This window comes from Anolis sagrei, chromosome 1 (assembly GCF_037176765.1).
Source record: "Anolis sagrei isolate rAnoSag1 chromosome 1, rAnoSag1.mat, whole genome shotgun sequence".
Classification (NCBI taxonomy): domain Eukaryota; kingdom Metazoa; phylum Chordata; class Lepidosauria; order Squamata; family Dactyloidae; genus Anolis; species Anolis sagrei.
Genome location: NC_090021.1, coordinates 209,622,532 through 209,641,332, shown reverse-complemented (window position 1 = coordinate 209,641,332; position 18,801 = coordinate 209,622,532). Strand labels below are relative to the sequence as shown.

At 39.8% G+C, this 18,801-nt stretch overlaps 1 protein-coding gene across 2 annotated transcripts in view; it reads left to right on the top strand.

Moving 5' to 3' along the window:
* Window positions 1-7,593, top strand: part of KYNU (kynureninase) — a 114,451-nt gene extending 106,858 nt beyond the window's left edge. For both annotated transcript variants that reach the window (XM_060776206.2, XM_060776202.2), the window contains exon 14: window positions 7,260-7,593. In XM_060776206.2, the coding sequence (XP_060632189.2) occupies window positions 7,260-7,376 (117 nt within the window). In that variant the 3' untranslated portion in view covers window positions 7,377-7,593. The remainder of the gene's footprint in view (window positions 1-7,259) is intronic.
* Window positions 7,594-18,801: the final 11,208 nt, after the last annotated feature.

Here is an 18,801-nt window from a genome sequence, read left to right as displayed (position 1 = left end):
CAACCAAGCCAAGCCAAGCCAAGCCAATGCAAGCCAATGCAAGCCGCCCTCCCGGACCTCTCTTCTCCCTCGCCTCCGCAACAATGAGCAATGCAGCCACGCGGAGCCGCTTTTAAAGGGCTTCTCGGCCAATCACAATCAGCCACGGTGCACTGCTTGGGTGCTTGGGAGCGCTGGATTGGCTCCCAGGGCACCCAGCATCCTCCATCCCATTTTCGAAACGGGCGGAAGCTCGTAAAAATTATGGAGGATGCCGTTTCGTTATTGAAAAACCCTTCCGGGTTTGAAAATATGTTTTGTATTCATTTTGTAATTGTTAAATATAACGAATATTTAACGAATTACAAAATTAACGAACGAAACCGCCCAGGCCTAGCTTCTTGTACTCCCTGAATAACATGGGAAGTAAACCAGTCTCCTCTCGGCCTCATTTCCAAACTCACAACTGTAGCTCAATCAGTAGCAGGTCATGCTGTCATGCTGCCCAGCACACCATGCTAAGCTCACAGATCAAGACATGGAACATGTTGAAGCTAAATCTATATCTGTAAGGAAGTATCATCAACCATTCAAAGGACTAATATTATTCTTGTATGCCGAAGACCTCCAATGCCCAAACAGCTTAACGCTTGCATTCTCGAGGCAATGATGGTCTAGGAGAGTGGTTCTCAACCTGTGAGTGCCCAGATGTTTTGGCCTTCCAGAAATCCCAACTGCTGGTGAACTGGCTAGGATTTCTGGGAGTTGTAGGCCAAAACATCTGGGGACAGACAGGATGAGAATCACTGGTCTAGAAGTAATGACTCAGTTATACCCAACCCAGCTTTTAAGATGACAGCCCAAAACTGATACCTAGTGGTGACCCACAACCTGGTGGTGGCATGGTGAACCACAATCATTCAGCCCTATTTTCCTCCCCACTGGATTCCACAAATTTGACATGGCATTGTGCTAACTTCAGGTTTATATGAAATGTGGAAGAGAGTTCTATGAACTTCAACCTTTTCTAGAAGCCAAATTATTACACTGAGGCTGATGTACTTTAGATAGATAATATGATTTAAAAAATAAATAAAAATAAAGGCTTTGTCAAATATGAGATAGAAAGAAAACAGGGAGGCCACATTACAGATTCAATAAAAGAAACCATGATCCTAAATTTGCAAGACTAGAGCAGAGTGGCTGTTGTTCAGGGCAACATTTATAAGTGAGATCTTGTATTCCTATGTCCACCATAAATTGAAGCACCTTGGTGACATGGGGTGCTAAGATGAGAGAAAGTTAGGGTATAAATCGAATTTAAAACAGCCACCCATGGAGGTCACTATTTTTTTAAAAAATTAAAAAACAACATATTCTTGTTTCTTCTCTCCGACAAACTTCTTTGATCTGTCTCTTGCTTGTAGGTTTCCTATGAAGCTCATAGGAAATAGCAGTAGGAAATGTAGAGAGAAGGTGGAATTAGTGACAGTCATTTCTACTGACTCTTTTTCCCTTCTGCAGAAGTGCAAATCTGGTCTCATTCAGTACTTTATAGTGCACATTATATGCATTACATTACCCTTACAGTGTTAACATTTGTGTGTTAATTTCACGTAACTCGAATTTTAATCAAACTTCTGTGAGTTGGGGGGGGGGGGGCTTGAAAGTTTCTCTAGAACTAAAAAATTGCATATAAGAACAGACTAAGAATCTGGAAGCCACCAATTGGCAGGGGAGAAAGGCAAACAGTTAGTTGGGAATCTAGAGGCCAGAGAGTTAAATTAAGGCCACAGAATAGGCAACTGATTAATCAATATAAGCCTAGAACAGGCAGGAGATTCAAGTCATAGAAGATGGTGGAGACTAGGGCCAGAGCGGTTGGATAAATACACAGCACAAAGATGAGGAATACTATGCTAAAATCTGGAAATGGAATCAAAAGTGCTAGGAATCTTTTACAAAGTAGTTTTTTTAAAAAAAAATCAAAGAAAGAAGAAGGGAAGGATAGGTATCACAGTCTGGTCATGGACCAATCTAAACATTGGAAGATTCCTGCAAGAGAATACAAATTGCAGTGGACATAGAAACAAGACGTTTATTTGATTGTCAAAAAAAATGCATCATAACTGCTGTTGGGAGCCCTTCAAACAATGGGAGCTTGATCATAATTCTGTCTATGGTCTTATAGTCCATAAAAATAATTTCTAATTGGTAATATGAATATACTTCTTTCATGGATGCAATGCAAAGTCTATAAAGTCTTACTTGGTAGAAGGATTAAAGCAAAAAGCTAAAGGAAACTGCTCTGACCTGACCTACTTTATAACTTTTTTTTCCACCCACTTCTCTGTTTTTTCCCCTTACACAAATTATCAGAGTCCCAGAACACCAAAATATGTGAAGGCTGAGCCTTCTGGGACCACCACCACACTGTTCACTTCCCCCTCATAGGTACAAAGTCAGTGGCAGAAAGATCAAAGCTATAACTGCCCTTTCATTACATTCCTTTCAATTTCAGAACCAATTCAAGAAAACTGAAGTTAATCATGCCTCATTGTATAGTGAAACATGGCCGACATGGCAATCGGCTTTGATTTACAGGTGAAGTAGGACTACGTTTTCAGAGAAATGAAGTGTCTCATCTGTTAATTCCTGCATTGATACCTGCAACCCTTTTCCTTGTGCAGCCACCACCATTGTGAAATCAAAGGGCCATAAGCAAAAAGGCCAATTCAGAAACAAAGAGGAAATTGGTACAAGCTATATCCCAAATACTTGAGTAGAAAGGGTAAAAAATAAAGAAGCACAAGTGGTTTTGCAGTGGTAATTTCTTCTTTGCTTTTAACACATTAAGAGAAAGTGGGATATAAATCTAACATATGCACACACAGACACACATGCACACACTAAACACAAGTCATGCTACCCATGCTCTATTCTGCCTTGGTCAGACCACACCTGGAATACTGTGTCCAATTCTGGGCACCACAATTAAAGGGAGATGTTGACAAGCTGGAATGTGTCCAGAGGAAGGTGACTAAAATGATCAAGGGTCTGGGAACAAGCCCTAAGAGGAGTGGCTTAAAGAGCTGGGCATGTTTAGCCTGAAGAAGAGAAGACTGACAGGAAACAATGATAGCCATGTATAAATATGTGAGAGGAAGTCATAGGGAGGAGGGCGCAAGCTTGTTTTCTGCTGCCCTGGAGACTAGGATGTGGAACGATGGCTTCAAACTTCAAGAAAGGAGATCCCATCTGAATATCAGGAAGAACTTCCTGATTGTGAGAGCTGTTCAGCAGTGGAACCCTCTGCCCCAGAGTGTGGTGGAGGCTCCTTCTTTGGAGGCTTTTAAACAGAGGAAGGATGGCCATCTGTTGGGGATGCTTTGAATGCAATTTTCTTGCTTCTTGGCAGGGGGTTGGACTGAGGCCCATGAGGTCTCTTCCAACTCTATGATTCTATGATTTTTTCATAGAAAATTGTTTGTGTAACGAGAAATGTGCCCCATGAATTTCAAGACAAGCAGTATTCAAAGGAATGAAGTTCTAGGTTCTTGTGGATTTTTTCAGGCTATAGAGCCATGTTCTAGAGGCATTTCTCCTGACATTTCGCCTGCATCTATGGCAAGCATCCTCAGAGGTTGTGAGGTCTGTTGGAAGTAGGAAAAATGGGTTTATATATCTGTGGAATGGCTGGGGTGGGGCAAGGAGCTCTTCCCTGCTGCAGTTAGGTGTGAATGTTTAGCTGATCACCTTCATTAGCATTTGAAGGCCTGCCTGAGCCTGGGAAAATCTGTTGCTGGGAGGTGTTAATCTGTGCCTGGTTTTTTCCTCTCTGTTGTTTAGCTGTTATAATTTTAGAGTTTTTTTAATACTGGTAGCCAGATTTTGTTCATTTTCATGGTCTTTTCCTTTCTGTTGAAATTGTCCACATGCTTGTGGATTTCAATGGCTTCTCTGTGTAGTCTGACATGGTGGTTGTTGGTGTGGTCCAGCATTTCTGTGTTCTCAAATAATACGCTGTGTCCAGGCTGGTTCATCAGGTGCTCTGCTATGGCTGACTTCTCTGGTTGAAGTAGTCTGCAGTGCCTTTCATGTTCCTTGATGCGTGTCTGGGCGCTGCGTTTGGTGGTCCCTATGTAGACTTGTCCACAGCTGCATGGTATACGGTAGACTCCTGCAGAGGTGACAGGATCCCTCTTGTCCTTTGCTGAACGTAGCATTTGTTGGATTTTCTTGGTGGGTTTGTAGATTGTTTGTATGTTGTGTTTCCTCATCAGCTTCCCTATGCGATCAGTGGTTCCCTTGATGTATGGCAGGAACACTTTTCCTCTGGGTGGATCTTCATCTTTACTCTCGTGGCTTGTTCTTGGTCTTGCAGCTCTTCTGATGTCTGAGGTGGAGTATCCATTGGCCTGGAGAGCCCAGTTGAGGTGGTTCAGTTCATCTTGGAGGAGGTGGGGTTCGCAGATTCTTTTTGCACGGTCTGCCAAGGCTTTAATGGTGCTTCTTTTTTGACTTGGGTGATGGTTGGAGTTTTTATGTAGATATCTATCTGTGTGTGTGGGTGTTCTGTAGACGGTGTGACCCAATTGTTGATCTGGTTTGCGGATGACTAGGACATCTAGAAAAGGCAGTCTTCCTTCATTTTCTTTTTCCATGGTGAACTGGATGTTTGGGTGGATGCTGTTAAGATGGTCCAGGAACCTGTTGAGTTCTTCTTCTCCATGGCTCCAAATGGTGAAGGTGTCATCCACATATCTGAACCATATCGTGGGCTTTTTGGTTGCTGTCTCCAGGGCTTGTTCTTCAAAGTGTTCCATGTAGAAGTTAGCTATGACTGGGCTGAGAGGGCTCCCCATAGCTACTCCATCTTTCTGTTCGTAGAATTCATTGTCCCACTGAAAGTAACTGGTGGTAAGGCAATGGTGAAACAGAGCCGTGATGTCTTCTGGGAACCTCTGGTTGATGAGTGCCATGGTGTCTGCTACTGGGACCATGGTAGATAGAGATACCACATCGAATCTGATCAGTTTGTCGTTTGTATTTAGCTTGAGATTGCTGATTTTTTCTATGAAGTGGGCTGAGTCCTTGATGTAGTGTGTAGTGAGACCAATATGGCTTTGTAACTGTGCAGCAAGAAATTTTGCGAGGTCATATGTGGGGGATCCAATGGCACTCACGATGGGTCTGAGTGGGGTGGAGTCCTTATGGATTTTTGGGAGTTCATAAAGCCTGGGTGGATGGGCTTCCGATTTACATAGCTGTTGTCGTATGTCAAAGTTTATGGAGGAGTTCTTAATCAGGGTGTTGGTTTTCTTGGTTATTTTGGCAGTTGGGTCTTGCTTGAGTTTTTTGTATATAGTAGGGTCCAGGAGTTTTCTGATCTTCTCCTTGTATTGTTCTGTATGCATGATAACTGTGGCATTCCCCTTGTCTGCTGGCATAACGAGGATATCAGGATCTGAATTCAGTTCTCTGATGGCTTGTCTTTCCTTCCTAGTGATGTTACTGGAGGGAAGTTTTGCCTTTTTCAGGATCCTTGCTGTTTCTGCTCGTACTTCTTCTGCTTCCTCCTCGGGGAGGCGATAAATTTCTGATTCAACATTGGAAATGATGTTTTCTACTGGGATCCTGGTGGCGGTTACAGCAAAGTTTCCTCCTTTCGCTAGTATGGATACTTGGTCTTCAGAGAGTTGTCTGTCTGTCAGGTTGATGATGGTCCGTGATGTATCCAGTTCTGGTTTCGGCTGTTGCTTTTGGAGTTTGTGGAATTTTTGTTTTTGTCTGTTGGTGTGGACAGCCATGTTTTTCTCCATTTTCCTGTAAGTGAGGTTGTCTATTTTGTCCCAGTCCTGGGAATTCATCTTCTGGCTGATGTTGATATGGAGGTGCAGCAATTCCTTGTCTGTGTTTGCGAGTTCTTTGCGGATGGTGTGAATTCTCTCTCGTAAGAGGTTGCGTTCTAGGCGGTCATAGATCTGATGAGCCTGTGGTGTTTTGAAAGTCCTTTTGGCTGTGAGAAATTGTGGGATGGTATCTGTGTCTCTGCAGCATAGAAGGAAAGTCAGGGAGCACAGTAGATGTGCTTTCCTGGTCCTTAGTTTCTCCAATTTCCTTGTGTCTTGGAACAGTTTCTCCCCGTAGAGATGTTCAATGTATTGTTGAAGGCTTTCATGGCTGGAATCACTAGGTTCTTGTGGATTTTTTCGGGCTATAGAGCCATGTTCTAGAGGCATTTCTCTTGACGTTTCGCCTGCATCTATGGCAAGCATCCTCAGAGGTTGTGAGGTCTGTTGGAAGTAGGAAAAATGGGTTTATATATCTGTGGAATGGCTGGGGTGGGGCAAGGAGCTCTTCCCTGCTGCAGTTAGGTGTGAATGTTTAGCTGATCACCTTCATTAGCATTTGAAGGCCTGCCTGAGCCTGGGAAAATCTGTTGCTGGGAGGTGTTAATCTGTGCCTGGTTTTTTCCTCTCTGTTGTTTAGCTGTTATAATTTTAGAGTTTTTTAATACTGGTAGCCAGATTTTGTTCATTTTCATGGTCATTTTGTTCATTTTCATGGTCATTTTCAGAACAGAATGAAGTTCTGTTTCCTTCATTCACTTTCTGATTTTCAGTGGAAGGACAGATTTTTGCCTTTCTTTACTGCTGACATACAGACCTTTACAGCTGTTTCTATGAGCTGCAAGAATTACATCGTGACTCATACAAATATATTAATTGTTTACTAGAGAAAAGTTGGAATGTCAGCATGTACATATATGTGTCTCACTTCGGATATGCTATTTTCAGCGTTAGCAAAATCATCCCATAGCAACCTCCATTCTTCACTTTTTTTTCTCCCCTCCCCAAGTTTTTTCACACTGAAATGTGATAGAGCCTCAAATTTGCATTGAAAACATCAGATTTGTATTCTCTGTTCAACACTTTTCAATTTTCCCTATTTCTGCAGTCCTTTGCACATCAGGTTAACAGCTCAGTCCTAGTTGTAGTTAATTTGGAGTGAACACAGTGGGATTCATTACTGAGGAAAAAGGAATAGTATTTCACTCTCAGTATCTTATATGAAAAAGCTAGAATAGTAGTTATTCTTCTGTTTCTTGTTTTTCTTCATCCAGTTTGCACAGGCCAGAAATTAGGGGAAGGATGGCATTTGGCTCCATTATAACAGGAATATTGTATTTATGTGAGCATCGTTGTGCTTCACTTTGAGAAATGAATGTGAATGTGAAGCTGTATCAATTTATTGAATGTTTATTTGCTGTTTTGCAGTGTGACATGCGGGAACCCAACGCTCTCCGTGTTGCTCCAGTTCCTCTCTACAATTCTTTCTGTGACGTGCACACATTTATTGAAATCCTGGGATCTGCAATGCAATTACATCTGTAAAGGAAAGAGCAAACACTACAGCATTTTCCTGATCTTATTGATGGTGCAGCTGTATCTTTTAATCTATTTCTGACTAAGATGCATCAATGCTTTTGAGCATTTTGTTTGTTTCTATTAGACTAGGCTATATATATTCCACCAATTTACCCCATAAGATTGATTTTGCTTGGATAGTTATTTACAATATCCCTTTTATTAAAACTCATATTTCCATTCATTGGTACTCCAGAAATTAATATGCCTTACTTATTTTAATAGGGATGATTTTTAGCATTTTGCATACTTCCTTCATCTACATAATTCTGTTTTACTTCATATTGCAAGTGAAACAGAAAGACAGCTGCAAACCTCAAAATATCTTTCTGTTCTCGTGTGGAATAACACACCATACAAAACCCATCTATTTTACATTTTAATCACCATTTATATTAAATGAAAATGTCATGTATATTCAGGTAAATTCAGAGTTTGACATTCATTGTTACAAAAGCAGGGATTTAGAATTTGTAAATGACTTCTTCTGTTCAAGGCATCTTTACATATATATTTTTAAAGGACTTCTCCATTTTTCATGCACTTATCGCCAAATTGGTCCTCTGGCCATTTATGCAGCATTGTTGATGGTGATAGCTTAAATAATGGGAGCACTTGTATTTCACCATTTCCTATGAGAGTGGGATGGGAACAAGAAAGTAAAGCCAGGGCTTGTCTACACTGATGAAAAAAATGTTTGGTACCACATTTTGCCAGTCCACAGTAACCCTCAGTGACTCCATCAATGCCACATACAACATACACACTGTGGTGAGATCACCATAATTGACTTACATTTGCCCCTGGTGAGTTCACCTCACTGTGAGGGGGGAGTCCACATTTCCAACTGCATTATTTTCAGCCACACATCTGTGGTTACTCTGCTCCCCCCACCACAAGTAATACATGTGAATATATGTATTTCCACCTTTTAACTCACAGCTTGGAAGGGCTTCAGCCATCCTGTTAAACAGGGGTGCACTAGTACTAATAGACTGATATGCAAGTATCTGCATACACAGACCTCCTTAAATTCAAAACAAATGTTAACCACATACCAGTAAACTTAAAATTCAAACTGGGGGAGGGGGGAGGGGGCATTTCTGGTGGGAATGATCAGGAGACCAGGTGGCACATGTCACTTCCCATCAACCTGTTCTGTCCAATCACAGTGAGCCATTTTAAAGGGCCGGTTACAACCTAAAAAATATGGACTTTCAAGAAAACTGTGGAGTAAATGGCAAGTGTTTTTGAACTGGACTAAAGCTTTCAACCATCACAGAGAGCATCATTCCAAATGAATAATCAATACAATTGTGTGTTCAGATCACAGTGGTTACAAAGTGAATGTGATTTTCATAAACACCTGCCACCAAATAAAATCTCCTTTTCCTGCATGAATTTTCAAGAGAAGTACAATATAGATTCTCTAGCTTTTACTCATATACCCATAAGTTCTAATCTACATGTTGCAATACCTGGGTATATAAGCTTCCAGATACCAGCTTAAAAATCATGGGAGGAAAAGGAAAAAAAGGGAAATAAATTGAGGTAAAACCGTATCTGCATGCTGTAGTTTCTTTCAGAATATTTCTCTTCCAGAGCTGCCATGGGTCCAGCTTGTATCTTCTGAATCTGGGGCTAGTCTCCAGGCAGTTCAGTTCACTCCCATGCTTGTGCATGTTGTTGCCTTAATTCCTCTTCAAGCACAGAGCTCTCTGTGACCACCTGGCATCATCTGTCACATCTGCTGATGTACAAATGGGGTTCCCATGCAATCAGCAGGAATGCCATCAGCAGACACAACCATGATAACCAGGCATCACAGGGAGTTCTGTGTCTAGTAGGGGCAGCAGCAGCAACATGGACACAAGCCATTCCCTTTCCCTACACTGATCAGACCAGGAAAGGGGACATGGTAGTGGTATCCATCTGGACAGTAGAAACTAACTTAGTGCAAAGGCATTCGACACAGTGAATCACAGAGCTCTCTGGATCAACCCCCAAAAAATCGGGTGCCCGAACAAATTTGTGAACATCCTGCGGCTCCTCCATGATGACATGATGGCAATAGTCTTGGACAACTATGGCTCCCAAAGTGACCCATTTAAGGTGGAATCAGGTGTCAAACAGGGATGTGTTATTGCCCCAACTTTATTTTCCATCTTCATCACTATACTTCACCTTGTTGATGGGAAACTTCCCACCGGAGTAGAAATCATCTATCGGACAGATGGCAAGCTATTTAACCTCAGCAGACTTAAAACCAAAACCAAGGTTACAACAACATTTATTATAGAACTCCAGTATGCTGATGACAATGTCATCTGTGCACATTCAGAAGAAGACCTACAAACCACTCTAAACTCCTTGGCAGAAGCATACGAGAAGCTTGGCCTCATCGAAAAAACCAAAGTCCTCTTCCAGCAGTCGCTGGCCAATCCCTCTCCAATGCCAGAAATACAGCTTAATGGTGTAACATTAGAAAATGTTGACCATTTCCGCTACCTTGGCAGCCACCTCTCCACAAAAGCTCTGCTAGTGCAGCATTTTTCTAAATGAAGCAGAGAGTGTTTGAGGGCCGGGACATCCGTAGGGATACCAAGGTGCTTTTATAAAGCTATTGTCCTCCCAACCCTGCTACACGCCTGCGAGACATGGACAGTCTACAGACGTTGCTTGCAACTCCTGGAATGATTCCATCAGTGCTGCCTCCAGAAAATCCTGCAAATCTCTTGGGAAGACAAGCGGACAAATGTCAGTGTGCTGGAAGAAGCAAAGACCACCAGCATTGAAGTGATGGTGACCAGCAGTGCTGTAGAATTTGAAGAGGCACAAATGGAGGGCGAAAGAAAGAAACGTGCCAAGAGGAAGGCGCGTCCAGCCAACCCCGACCGGGACCATCTTCCACCTGGAAACCAATGCCCTCACTGTGGGAGAAGATACAGATCAAGAATAGGGCTCCACAGTCACCTACGGACCAACCGCCAGAACACCGAACTTGGAGGACCATCATCCTCGGACTACCAGGGATCACCTAAGTAAGTAAGATGCATGGGGAAAAATATTTTAACATACTTTTCTGGTAAGTTTTTCATAGGTACAACATATTCTTTGTTAGCTCAAGACCTATTGCTAAATCAAGAGATAATGACATTAAAAACTGATTTTAAAATCAAAAGAAAGTACTGACAAATTATAACTGTGAAACCATCAGTTTTATTGAGTTGTAGCATTTCATGAATAAAATACTGTCAATATTTGAAAAGCAGATAAGGTTATTCCAAAGGTTTTCTAATCCAGGCTGGTTTACAACTAAGGGTTGGGTGGTGCAAAAACAAATATATTAAGGTGAAAATCATACAACTGCTGGAATCAGCCCTAATGGTGGTTGAGCAATGAGCTCAAGAGTTTCCACCTTTGTTTCCAGAACGGACAATGGCAGTAAGACACCAGGGTGGGACAGGGATGGTTTTGCAACTTCTGCATCCTAGACTATTACATTCTCAAATAAGGAATAAGATTTTCCTCATCAAAAGTCCCAAATAAAAGCTAATTGTAGTGTAGCTAATTCCCTGTTCCTATGGAGGATAAAGGGATCTGTCAGTCTGGAAAGTCTAATAAATATCCCCCATGCGTCTTGCAATCTACTCTGGAAATAGACTCAATATTTTTGTTTCTCTCTGCTGCCTCCTTAGATGCATGCACACTGATGAACATTCATAGGAGTATCACCTATCCCTTTGTGAGAATTAGTGCAAATAGCCTTCCAGGGAAATATCTTCTCAGGTCAGTTTTCCAGGCTACCTTGGGTAGTAGCATGGAAGCCAAATCTCTACCTCATATCCTTGCATCTTTAGTTTAAGGAACCATTGCAGCCCTGACTATTTTTACCTGCTCATTTGGAAAAAAAGTTCTTCTGTTTTATCTTATTTTGGAATTGGCATCAGGAATCTGCTTCAGAAGCCTCAAGGAAGTTGAACAAGGAGGCTGGATATATCTTTTCTCAGTGATATCAACACGCTTCTCCTGGAAAATATGAGCTGCTGGGTTAGCCCAGTGACTCAGTACTATCCATTCTGAATGGCATAAATCTGAGGCAGTTGAGAATGCACTGGATGTTTCTTAAAGCTGAGCTATTGACTACACTAATAGCCGAAACAAACGTCGTGCTTGTTCAAGTGTCATGCTCATCTAGAGCATTTAACTGTTACCAGCTGTAAGAGGATGATGTAGCTGTAAGAGGTTGATGTAGCAGAGTATCCCATTGCGCTGCATTTCCTTCACCCTTTGAGATCAGCAAGGAGGCCTTCTTGGTAATATTTTCTTCCAAATGTAGCACAGGAATCTCATCCCTATTTATTTCATTTTTAGAAAATGCATTTCATGGATAATACTCAAAGTTAACATTAGGTGTCAGCATTTTACATATTATTCAGTGAGTGTAGATCTGCCAGTAGAGATACGGCACTGAAAATAAGTGTCTTTAAACTTTTGAAATTTTAGAAGCTATCAGTTTAAAATTATTGGAATAAAGAAATTGCTGTTTGTATCAAGGAATGAATTCAAAGTATGTAATTATGTCCAAAAGAAACATCATAATTATGTAAATGTATAACATAGATCTATTTTTAATTTAACTATGGAATTTTATGAAGGAAAAATATTTCCTCGGCTAAAACAAAACACTGAAGACATCTAAAGATGCAAAATAAAATATTAACAGAAAATATAGATTGAATTACCTTAAGAGAATCTAGGAAAACACAGGTATGACTCAGTTCTGATAAAACAAGCTAATTGGATATCAAAGCAGATATTGTGGGATTTCCTGCCTTGATATTCTGGGTTATATGGCTGTGTGGAAGGGCCCTTACTTGTCTGTTGTACCTATTTTTCTTATCACTTCTAAAATGACCATAGCTGAACTTTAGTTTCAACTCAATTTGTGTAACCTGATGACAGTTTTTAAGAAAACATTTCAACCAGCATCTCTTATAGCTTGCAAAACTTCATTTATTTTGGTTTTTAAAAAACAAAACAAAAAATCCTCTGCACAGATATAATGTAATGTATGACTTTAAATTCGGTGAAGGTGTATTTCTGCCATGAGTACAAAAATCAGCAACCAAGTTTGCAAAATATTCATGTTATGATTTACAGTGACCATCCATTTTCCTATACAGAAATTATGGAGTGACTGAAATACGCATCCAGTTAGATCTCAAATATTTATGTATAGGGTGACTTTAATTCCACATGTATATATTCAATACAGGCACAACCCTCAGCTCATCCTTCCTGTAGAGCAATGAAAGTGAACTTTAAATTGCAGTGAAAAGTGCCTACAAACCTAACTTTCATCAATACCCGTAGGACATATTTATAGGACTCCACTTTTCAGAATGTGATTGAAAAAAAAACAGCAATTCCTGCTTTTTATGTTCCTGTGATTTTGTTTCTTATTACTTACATGTCCTCTTCTATGCATCATTTTATGTCTCCTATTAAATATAAGTGAAAATTGATTGGTGCATTTCTCCGTGGAATTCTATCTTTATTTCATCATAATTACTTCTTATTTGAATAATGACAGATGAACTGCTTCATTCCATTGCAGTTTTTTTTAAAGCTTTGAAGTCACAATAACAGCAAAGAATTTAAATCCAAAAGCCATTATTGTGACAGGGAAGACACTGGGGGAGAATGAAAACGTATAGTGCCATAATTTTCCTGAAAGGATACTATTTCTGTAGTTACACAACATCACTTCTGGTGGAAAAAATATCTCAGTTTCTGTAACTTCTGGCCTGCCAAAATGACTTGTGCAGACGTTAAAGCAAAACATTATAAATGCTAGATTAAGGTCCATATAAGAAGTAAACTTCCCAGTGGTTATCTTTCAAGTGAAATCAAATGTTCCATGAAAAAAAGAATAAGAAAAAAAGAATGTTTTAAATTCAATGCAGCTGCAGAGCTGTATTTTGCCAATAAAGAGTTCATTAGATCTTTTTTCCCTCCCTGACATTTACATCTAGTCCAAAGTATATTTAATACTCCAAGGTATGAATTTCAAAGTCTCCTTTATCTTTGTATTCATTTTTGAGCCATTAATCAAATAATATGAAGCAGATTTTTTATATAAAAAAACCTCTCCACAACAACTAAGCAATGGATCATGTATTCAAAATGTGCACTCTAGAATCTTTTATAGGGTAATATGATTGAGGGGTACAATACATGCATACAATTACAAAATGAGCAGAAGGACATTTCTTATTTTGCTTATATTTTACTTTATCCATTGAAGATAAAATGTGTGAGTTAGATACATGACAAAATCATACATAATAAATCTTCTGAGAAGCAACATCAAAGCATAATAGGCATAATATAACCACTATTTTGACACTCATGCCTTATGTATGTAGGGAAAGGGGATGTTACAAATCCTTCACTTTAAACAGAAAAGATTGTTACCACCATATTGCAAGTGCACATAAATACATAAGCAAGTCATTCCTTCTGCTGCCAGTTTTCTAGGATTCATATAGATAAGAGATATTAAAACATGGTATCTCATTGACAATATAAATTCTCTGACAATTGTTTAAAGGGAAATTGTTAGAAGAATGTAGATATCAAATGTTCCACCTGGATTAAGCAGGTTATCACAAATTAGTATTGTTTACATTATTGATGACTTTAGCAAGTAAGTATTCTTGTTTGTATAGAGCCTATGACATGGGTGGCTAACTTACACCATTGCTCCTCTTGTGAAAAAAAATCCCTGCCAGTCAAGAGCACATTGAAGTGAGGGTCTAATCTAGCCTGAAACACACTAAAATATTTTAAAGTAATGAAACAAATTATAGTAACTTTTGGGACCACAGTAGTTCAGGCCAAAGTAATTTGTGTTATTGTTGGACATAAAGAAGAACCAGAAGAAAGGTTTTGGCCTACAATCAGGTGTTTGCTCAAGCTAAGCTCCCAAAGTAACCAATTTAAGGGGGGATCTGGTGTTCAACAGGAATGTATTATTGCCCCAACTTTATTTTCTATCTTCATCGCTATACTTCACCTTGTTGATGGGAAGCTTCCCACAGGAATGGAAATAATCTATTGAACAGATGGCAAGCTATTTAACCTCAACAAACTGAAAGATTACAACATTTGTTATAGAATTCCGATATGCTGATGATAATGTCTGTGTGCATTTAGAAGAAGACCTACAAGCCACTCTAAACACCTTTGCAGAAGCATACAAGAAGTTCAGCCTCTCATTGAACATTGAGAAAACCAAAGTGCTCTTCCAGCAGGCACCAGCTTGTTTAACCCCTTTTCTTTCTATAGTGGGATTTCTCAGAGATATATGCCTAAGAGCCTTATTGCAAGAGGCAAGTAAATTGCACCTACATCTGGATAATAGTGCCATTGCTTGGGGCTTACTGAATGACTTTATGGTTTTATCGAGTGAATGAATATCAGTCTTCTGTTGTTGTCCCATGGGAGACCATTTTCAAAGCAATTATTTTTACTAACACACAAAATCCATTACTGACTTGTTTTCCTGCTTTTTCACACTGTGATTTCCTGTGTAAAGGGTCAGTTGTGCTGTTCTCCTGATTTTAGGTGGTCAGTGGCCATGTGCTTTGGGTGAGAGATCAAGCCTTTTTTTTTGGTACTCTGTTGCTACAGTGGTGCAACACTATGGCATAGTATTGCTCCATTCTCTCTCTCTCTCTCTCTCTCTCTCTCTCTCTCACACACACACACACACACACACACAAATCTGTGCTGCTGTGGAATTGGGGCACATAGGATTGCAGAGGAACAGAAATACAGGGGAGGAGACAGGAGATCTTGGTTTGACTTTTTGCTTGTTCCATTTCATGTAGGGATACTGTTTGAGCTTCCTTCTCTAATACAATGACTTCAAAAAGTGGGGTGGAAGGAGGGGAGATGGGAGAGACTTCAAGGAGGAGGAGTCCCAATTTGCTTTTGATTGGTACTGTGCTCAGCAGGAGGCTGCCGCTTATGCTCTCCCTCCCACCATCCCCAGCATTTCTCAGAAAAGAAAAAAAAATGAAATGTTGGAGTTGGTAATGGGTAGGCAGTTTGTGTGTGAATCTGGGATTTGGATTGCTGTGAGTTTTCCAGGCTGTATGGCCATATTCCAGATGCATTCTCTCCTGACGTTTCACCCACATTTATGGCAGTCATCGTCAGAGGTTGTGAATCCTGGAATTGTTCTAAAGGTAGAAAGACAGCAATTCTGATTGCAAAGGTGTTTTTTTTTTTTTGCAATTGTATCAGAAAAAGGTAATTAATAGAGTATTCAGGTTTGCAAATTAAACCCATATTCATCTTTCTAATCACTAAACAAGGACTACTACATGCAAGATTCATAGCTGAAGGAATGTTCATGACAAATAGGCATCTTTCACCACTTGGAGGAAGACGTGCAAAGGAAGGGAGGGAGGGAGGGAGGGAGGGAGGAAGGAAGGAAGGAAGGAAGATAGAAAGTTATTGCCCTTTATGATCCTGTCTCAGTAAATCTGTGGTCAGACCACATGATCCTCCCCACAAGCATTTAGAATGCAGGAAAATGACCTCAAATACATATAAAATATTCTCAGTGTCTGTCTATTGCAACAGCAACAAGTATCTGCTCTTCCTCCTCTCATTTCTACAAGCCAGGGCAACTGACTGCAGTGGTCCTTTGGATCCAGGACACATACACGCACCTTGGACAACAAAATCCATATAAGTATTCAAATCCCAGTATATAAAACAACTTAGTAAAGTTGTGTCACTTAGATAAAAGGGCAAAATCAAGGATTACTTTTTTTGAATTCTTTTTTTTTTGGGGGGGGGGCATATTTTTAAGCCATGGATGATTGAATGAGTGATTCAAAAATGGATGGCTGTGTGCAGTATGTCAGGGTGGGCTATCTAAAGCCTCTCCCAAATTTTGTGAGAGGAGGAACTCTTGTCAGACTTGGGGTGTTTTATAGGCCTACCCACATAAGCCAGTCTTGACCTGATGTGACAACAGAAAGAATTGCCTCCACTGCTATTTTAAAAAGCGGTAGTACCAAAAATAATTACTACATCCCAAACTTGCTCTCAACAGTTCTGTCCTTCACTGCTATTATTTAAACTACAGCTAGCTGCTCATCTCTTGGAAATGATATTATTGCAATCTGTATTGCAGATTCTTCACCAAGCCAAAGTTTAGATAATCTTTCACCCCTATTATTCTGTTTTTCAATTTCTGATATCACTATCTGCAGGTGGAAGGTGCCTTCAAAACTGCAGCCATAGAAAAAGTGTGCTTCCTCAATCTAATAGCAGCATACAGATACGACCAATAGGTTTGCTAGAGGAAGGAGGCTCTTGTGTCTAAAATGGGTGGCTTGCCATTTCCTATACATTCACGCTTGCTTCTATTTTACAGTTGTCAAAGTGAGAATAGACAATATGAATTTGCCCATGAACACACAGGGAATTCATAGTGAAATGAGACTCCCCTATTCTTATCTGTTATCCATTTTCAAATGTGAGTGGTAAGTTGTGAGAAGGGAAAGCTTGTTGTTCAGAGCATAAATCATGGCTTAGTCTTCATAGATTAATAACCTCCTACACAGCATCCTATGACCAAGCTCTTGAAAATACACAAGAAAGAACTGGGTACAATTGCATTTTGAAACAAGGCTCACTTGAAAGGAAATATAGTAACATTCTTGACCAATTTAAATTTGTTTGAAGTTCATTCATCTTTGAATCAGAATTGTAAGGACCCTTATTAGCATGAATAAGTTTTGTTTTCAGCTTAACAACCCCAAATCATAAAAATAAATCTCCTGGAAAAAATATGAAAAAAAAAGGTTTTACTTTCTGCTGTATATCTTTATATGTGTTCTGTTGAATATATGCTATTGAATTCATAAAATGCTTTTCAGAAGCTTTGGGAGCTTGATTATTCCTTCTCTCTTTTTTTCTAGTTATAGAACAGATAAAAACTAGTTTAATTTCATCAGCTCAAGCATGCAGTCAAAGAAGACATTGTTTTTGCAGGGCTGTTCATCCTTTGAACTTAGATGACATTGTCTCAGAGGACAAGATGTTTGATGAGTTTTATACTTTAAAGCTTCCAGTATGAAAAATTAGCCCAGAATCTGCTTCGTGTAGAATTGTCTATGCATGTGTGTGAAATCGTTCAGCCTTCAGAAGACAAGAGGGGGAAATGGTGTCACTTTTTATTTTTCTTTAGCATCTTTCATTTAAATTCACACATTGAAAAAAGTTGAAGGATCACATTTTGAGGTGCCTGTTTTCTTACCCACTTAAGAAATATATTACATCCAATTGACCTTGTACTGAAAAGAGGTTTCTTTGTTTTATAAAGTGGGAGAAAGGGATGTATATAATTCAAATCACCCTCATGAAATCTGTATTGCTGAAAAATGACTGTGTGTTTACACAGATCTCACAAAGTCTACTCCAGGGTTTCTTACAGCGAGTTCCCCAGAATCTCAGGGTTCCATGAGAGACTGCAAGTTCTTCCAGAGAGCGTCACAATCATGATCAAAGAAGTGTGGTAAAAAAATCATGGAACCTTAAGGAGAGTCCAGAGATGGCATTGTCAGCCCCAAAAAATGTTCCCCCAGTATCTTGACACCTTTGTTTGTAGGGAATTTGTTTTAATCTGTATGATTTGGGGGAAACTAGCAGTCCTTAATATTGACCCAAGACTTCTTTTTTAAAAAAAATTAAGTAACTGCACAACCAGAACCTATGCCAGATAAAACACCACAGGGGATTTCTGTCAAACCCAATCCAGATCCAAAAGGGAGTCAAACAAGGGTACATATTAGCCCCCTTTCTATTTAACAACTTATTGTATGATCTCCCTCTAGCCCTGGCCCAAGTGAATAGGCATAGCCCCAAGACTGGCCCAAAGTATATTTCCCTCTTGCTATTTGCTGATGATGCAGCCCTACTATCCTTCTCATGTATGGGTTTTAAAAGATTCTTGCATAGATTTGTTGACTTTTGTGAGACAAATGATCTGCTGGTGAATTATGATAAAACCAAGATCATTCTTTTTGGGGGAAAGCAATAAAAAGCAAGTCTGGAAGATAAAAGGACACTATATTGAGCAAGTAAAAAAAATCAAATACTTAGGACTATGTTCAGTAATAATCTAATAATAATGGCCTTTTAAAATGCACACTGGCCCGGGCCCAATTAAGCACCAGTGCCATCATGAGGTTTTACCACTCCAGGGGCAACCAATATATTCCCCCAGTTCTGCATGTTTTTCAAGCAAAGGCGAGAACACAACTACTATATGGAGCTCCCATTAGGCTAAGCCCTAATAACTGTG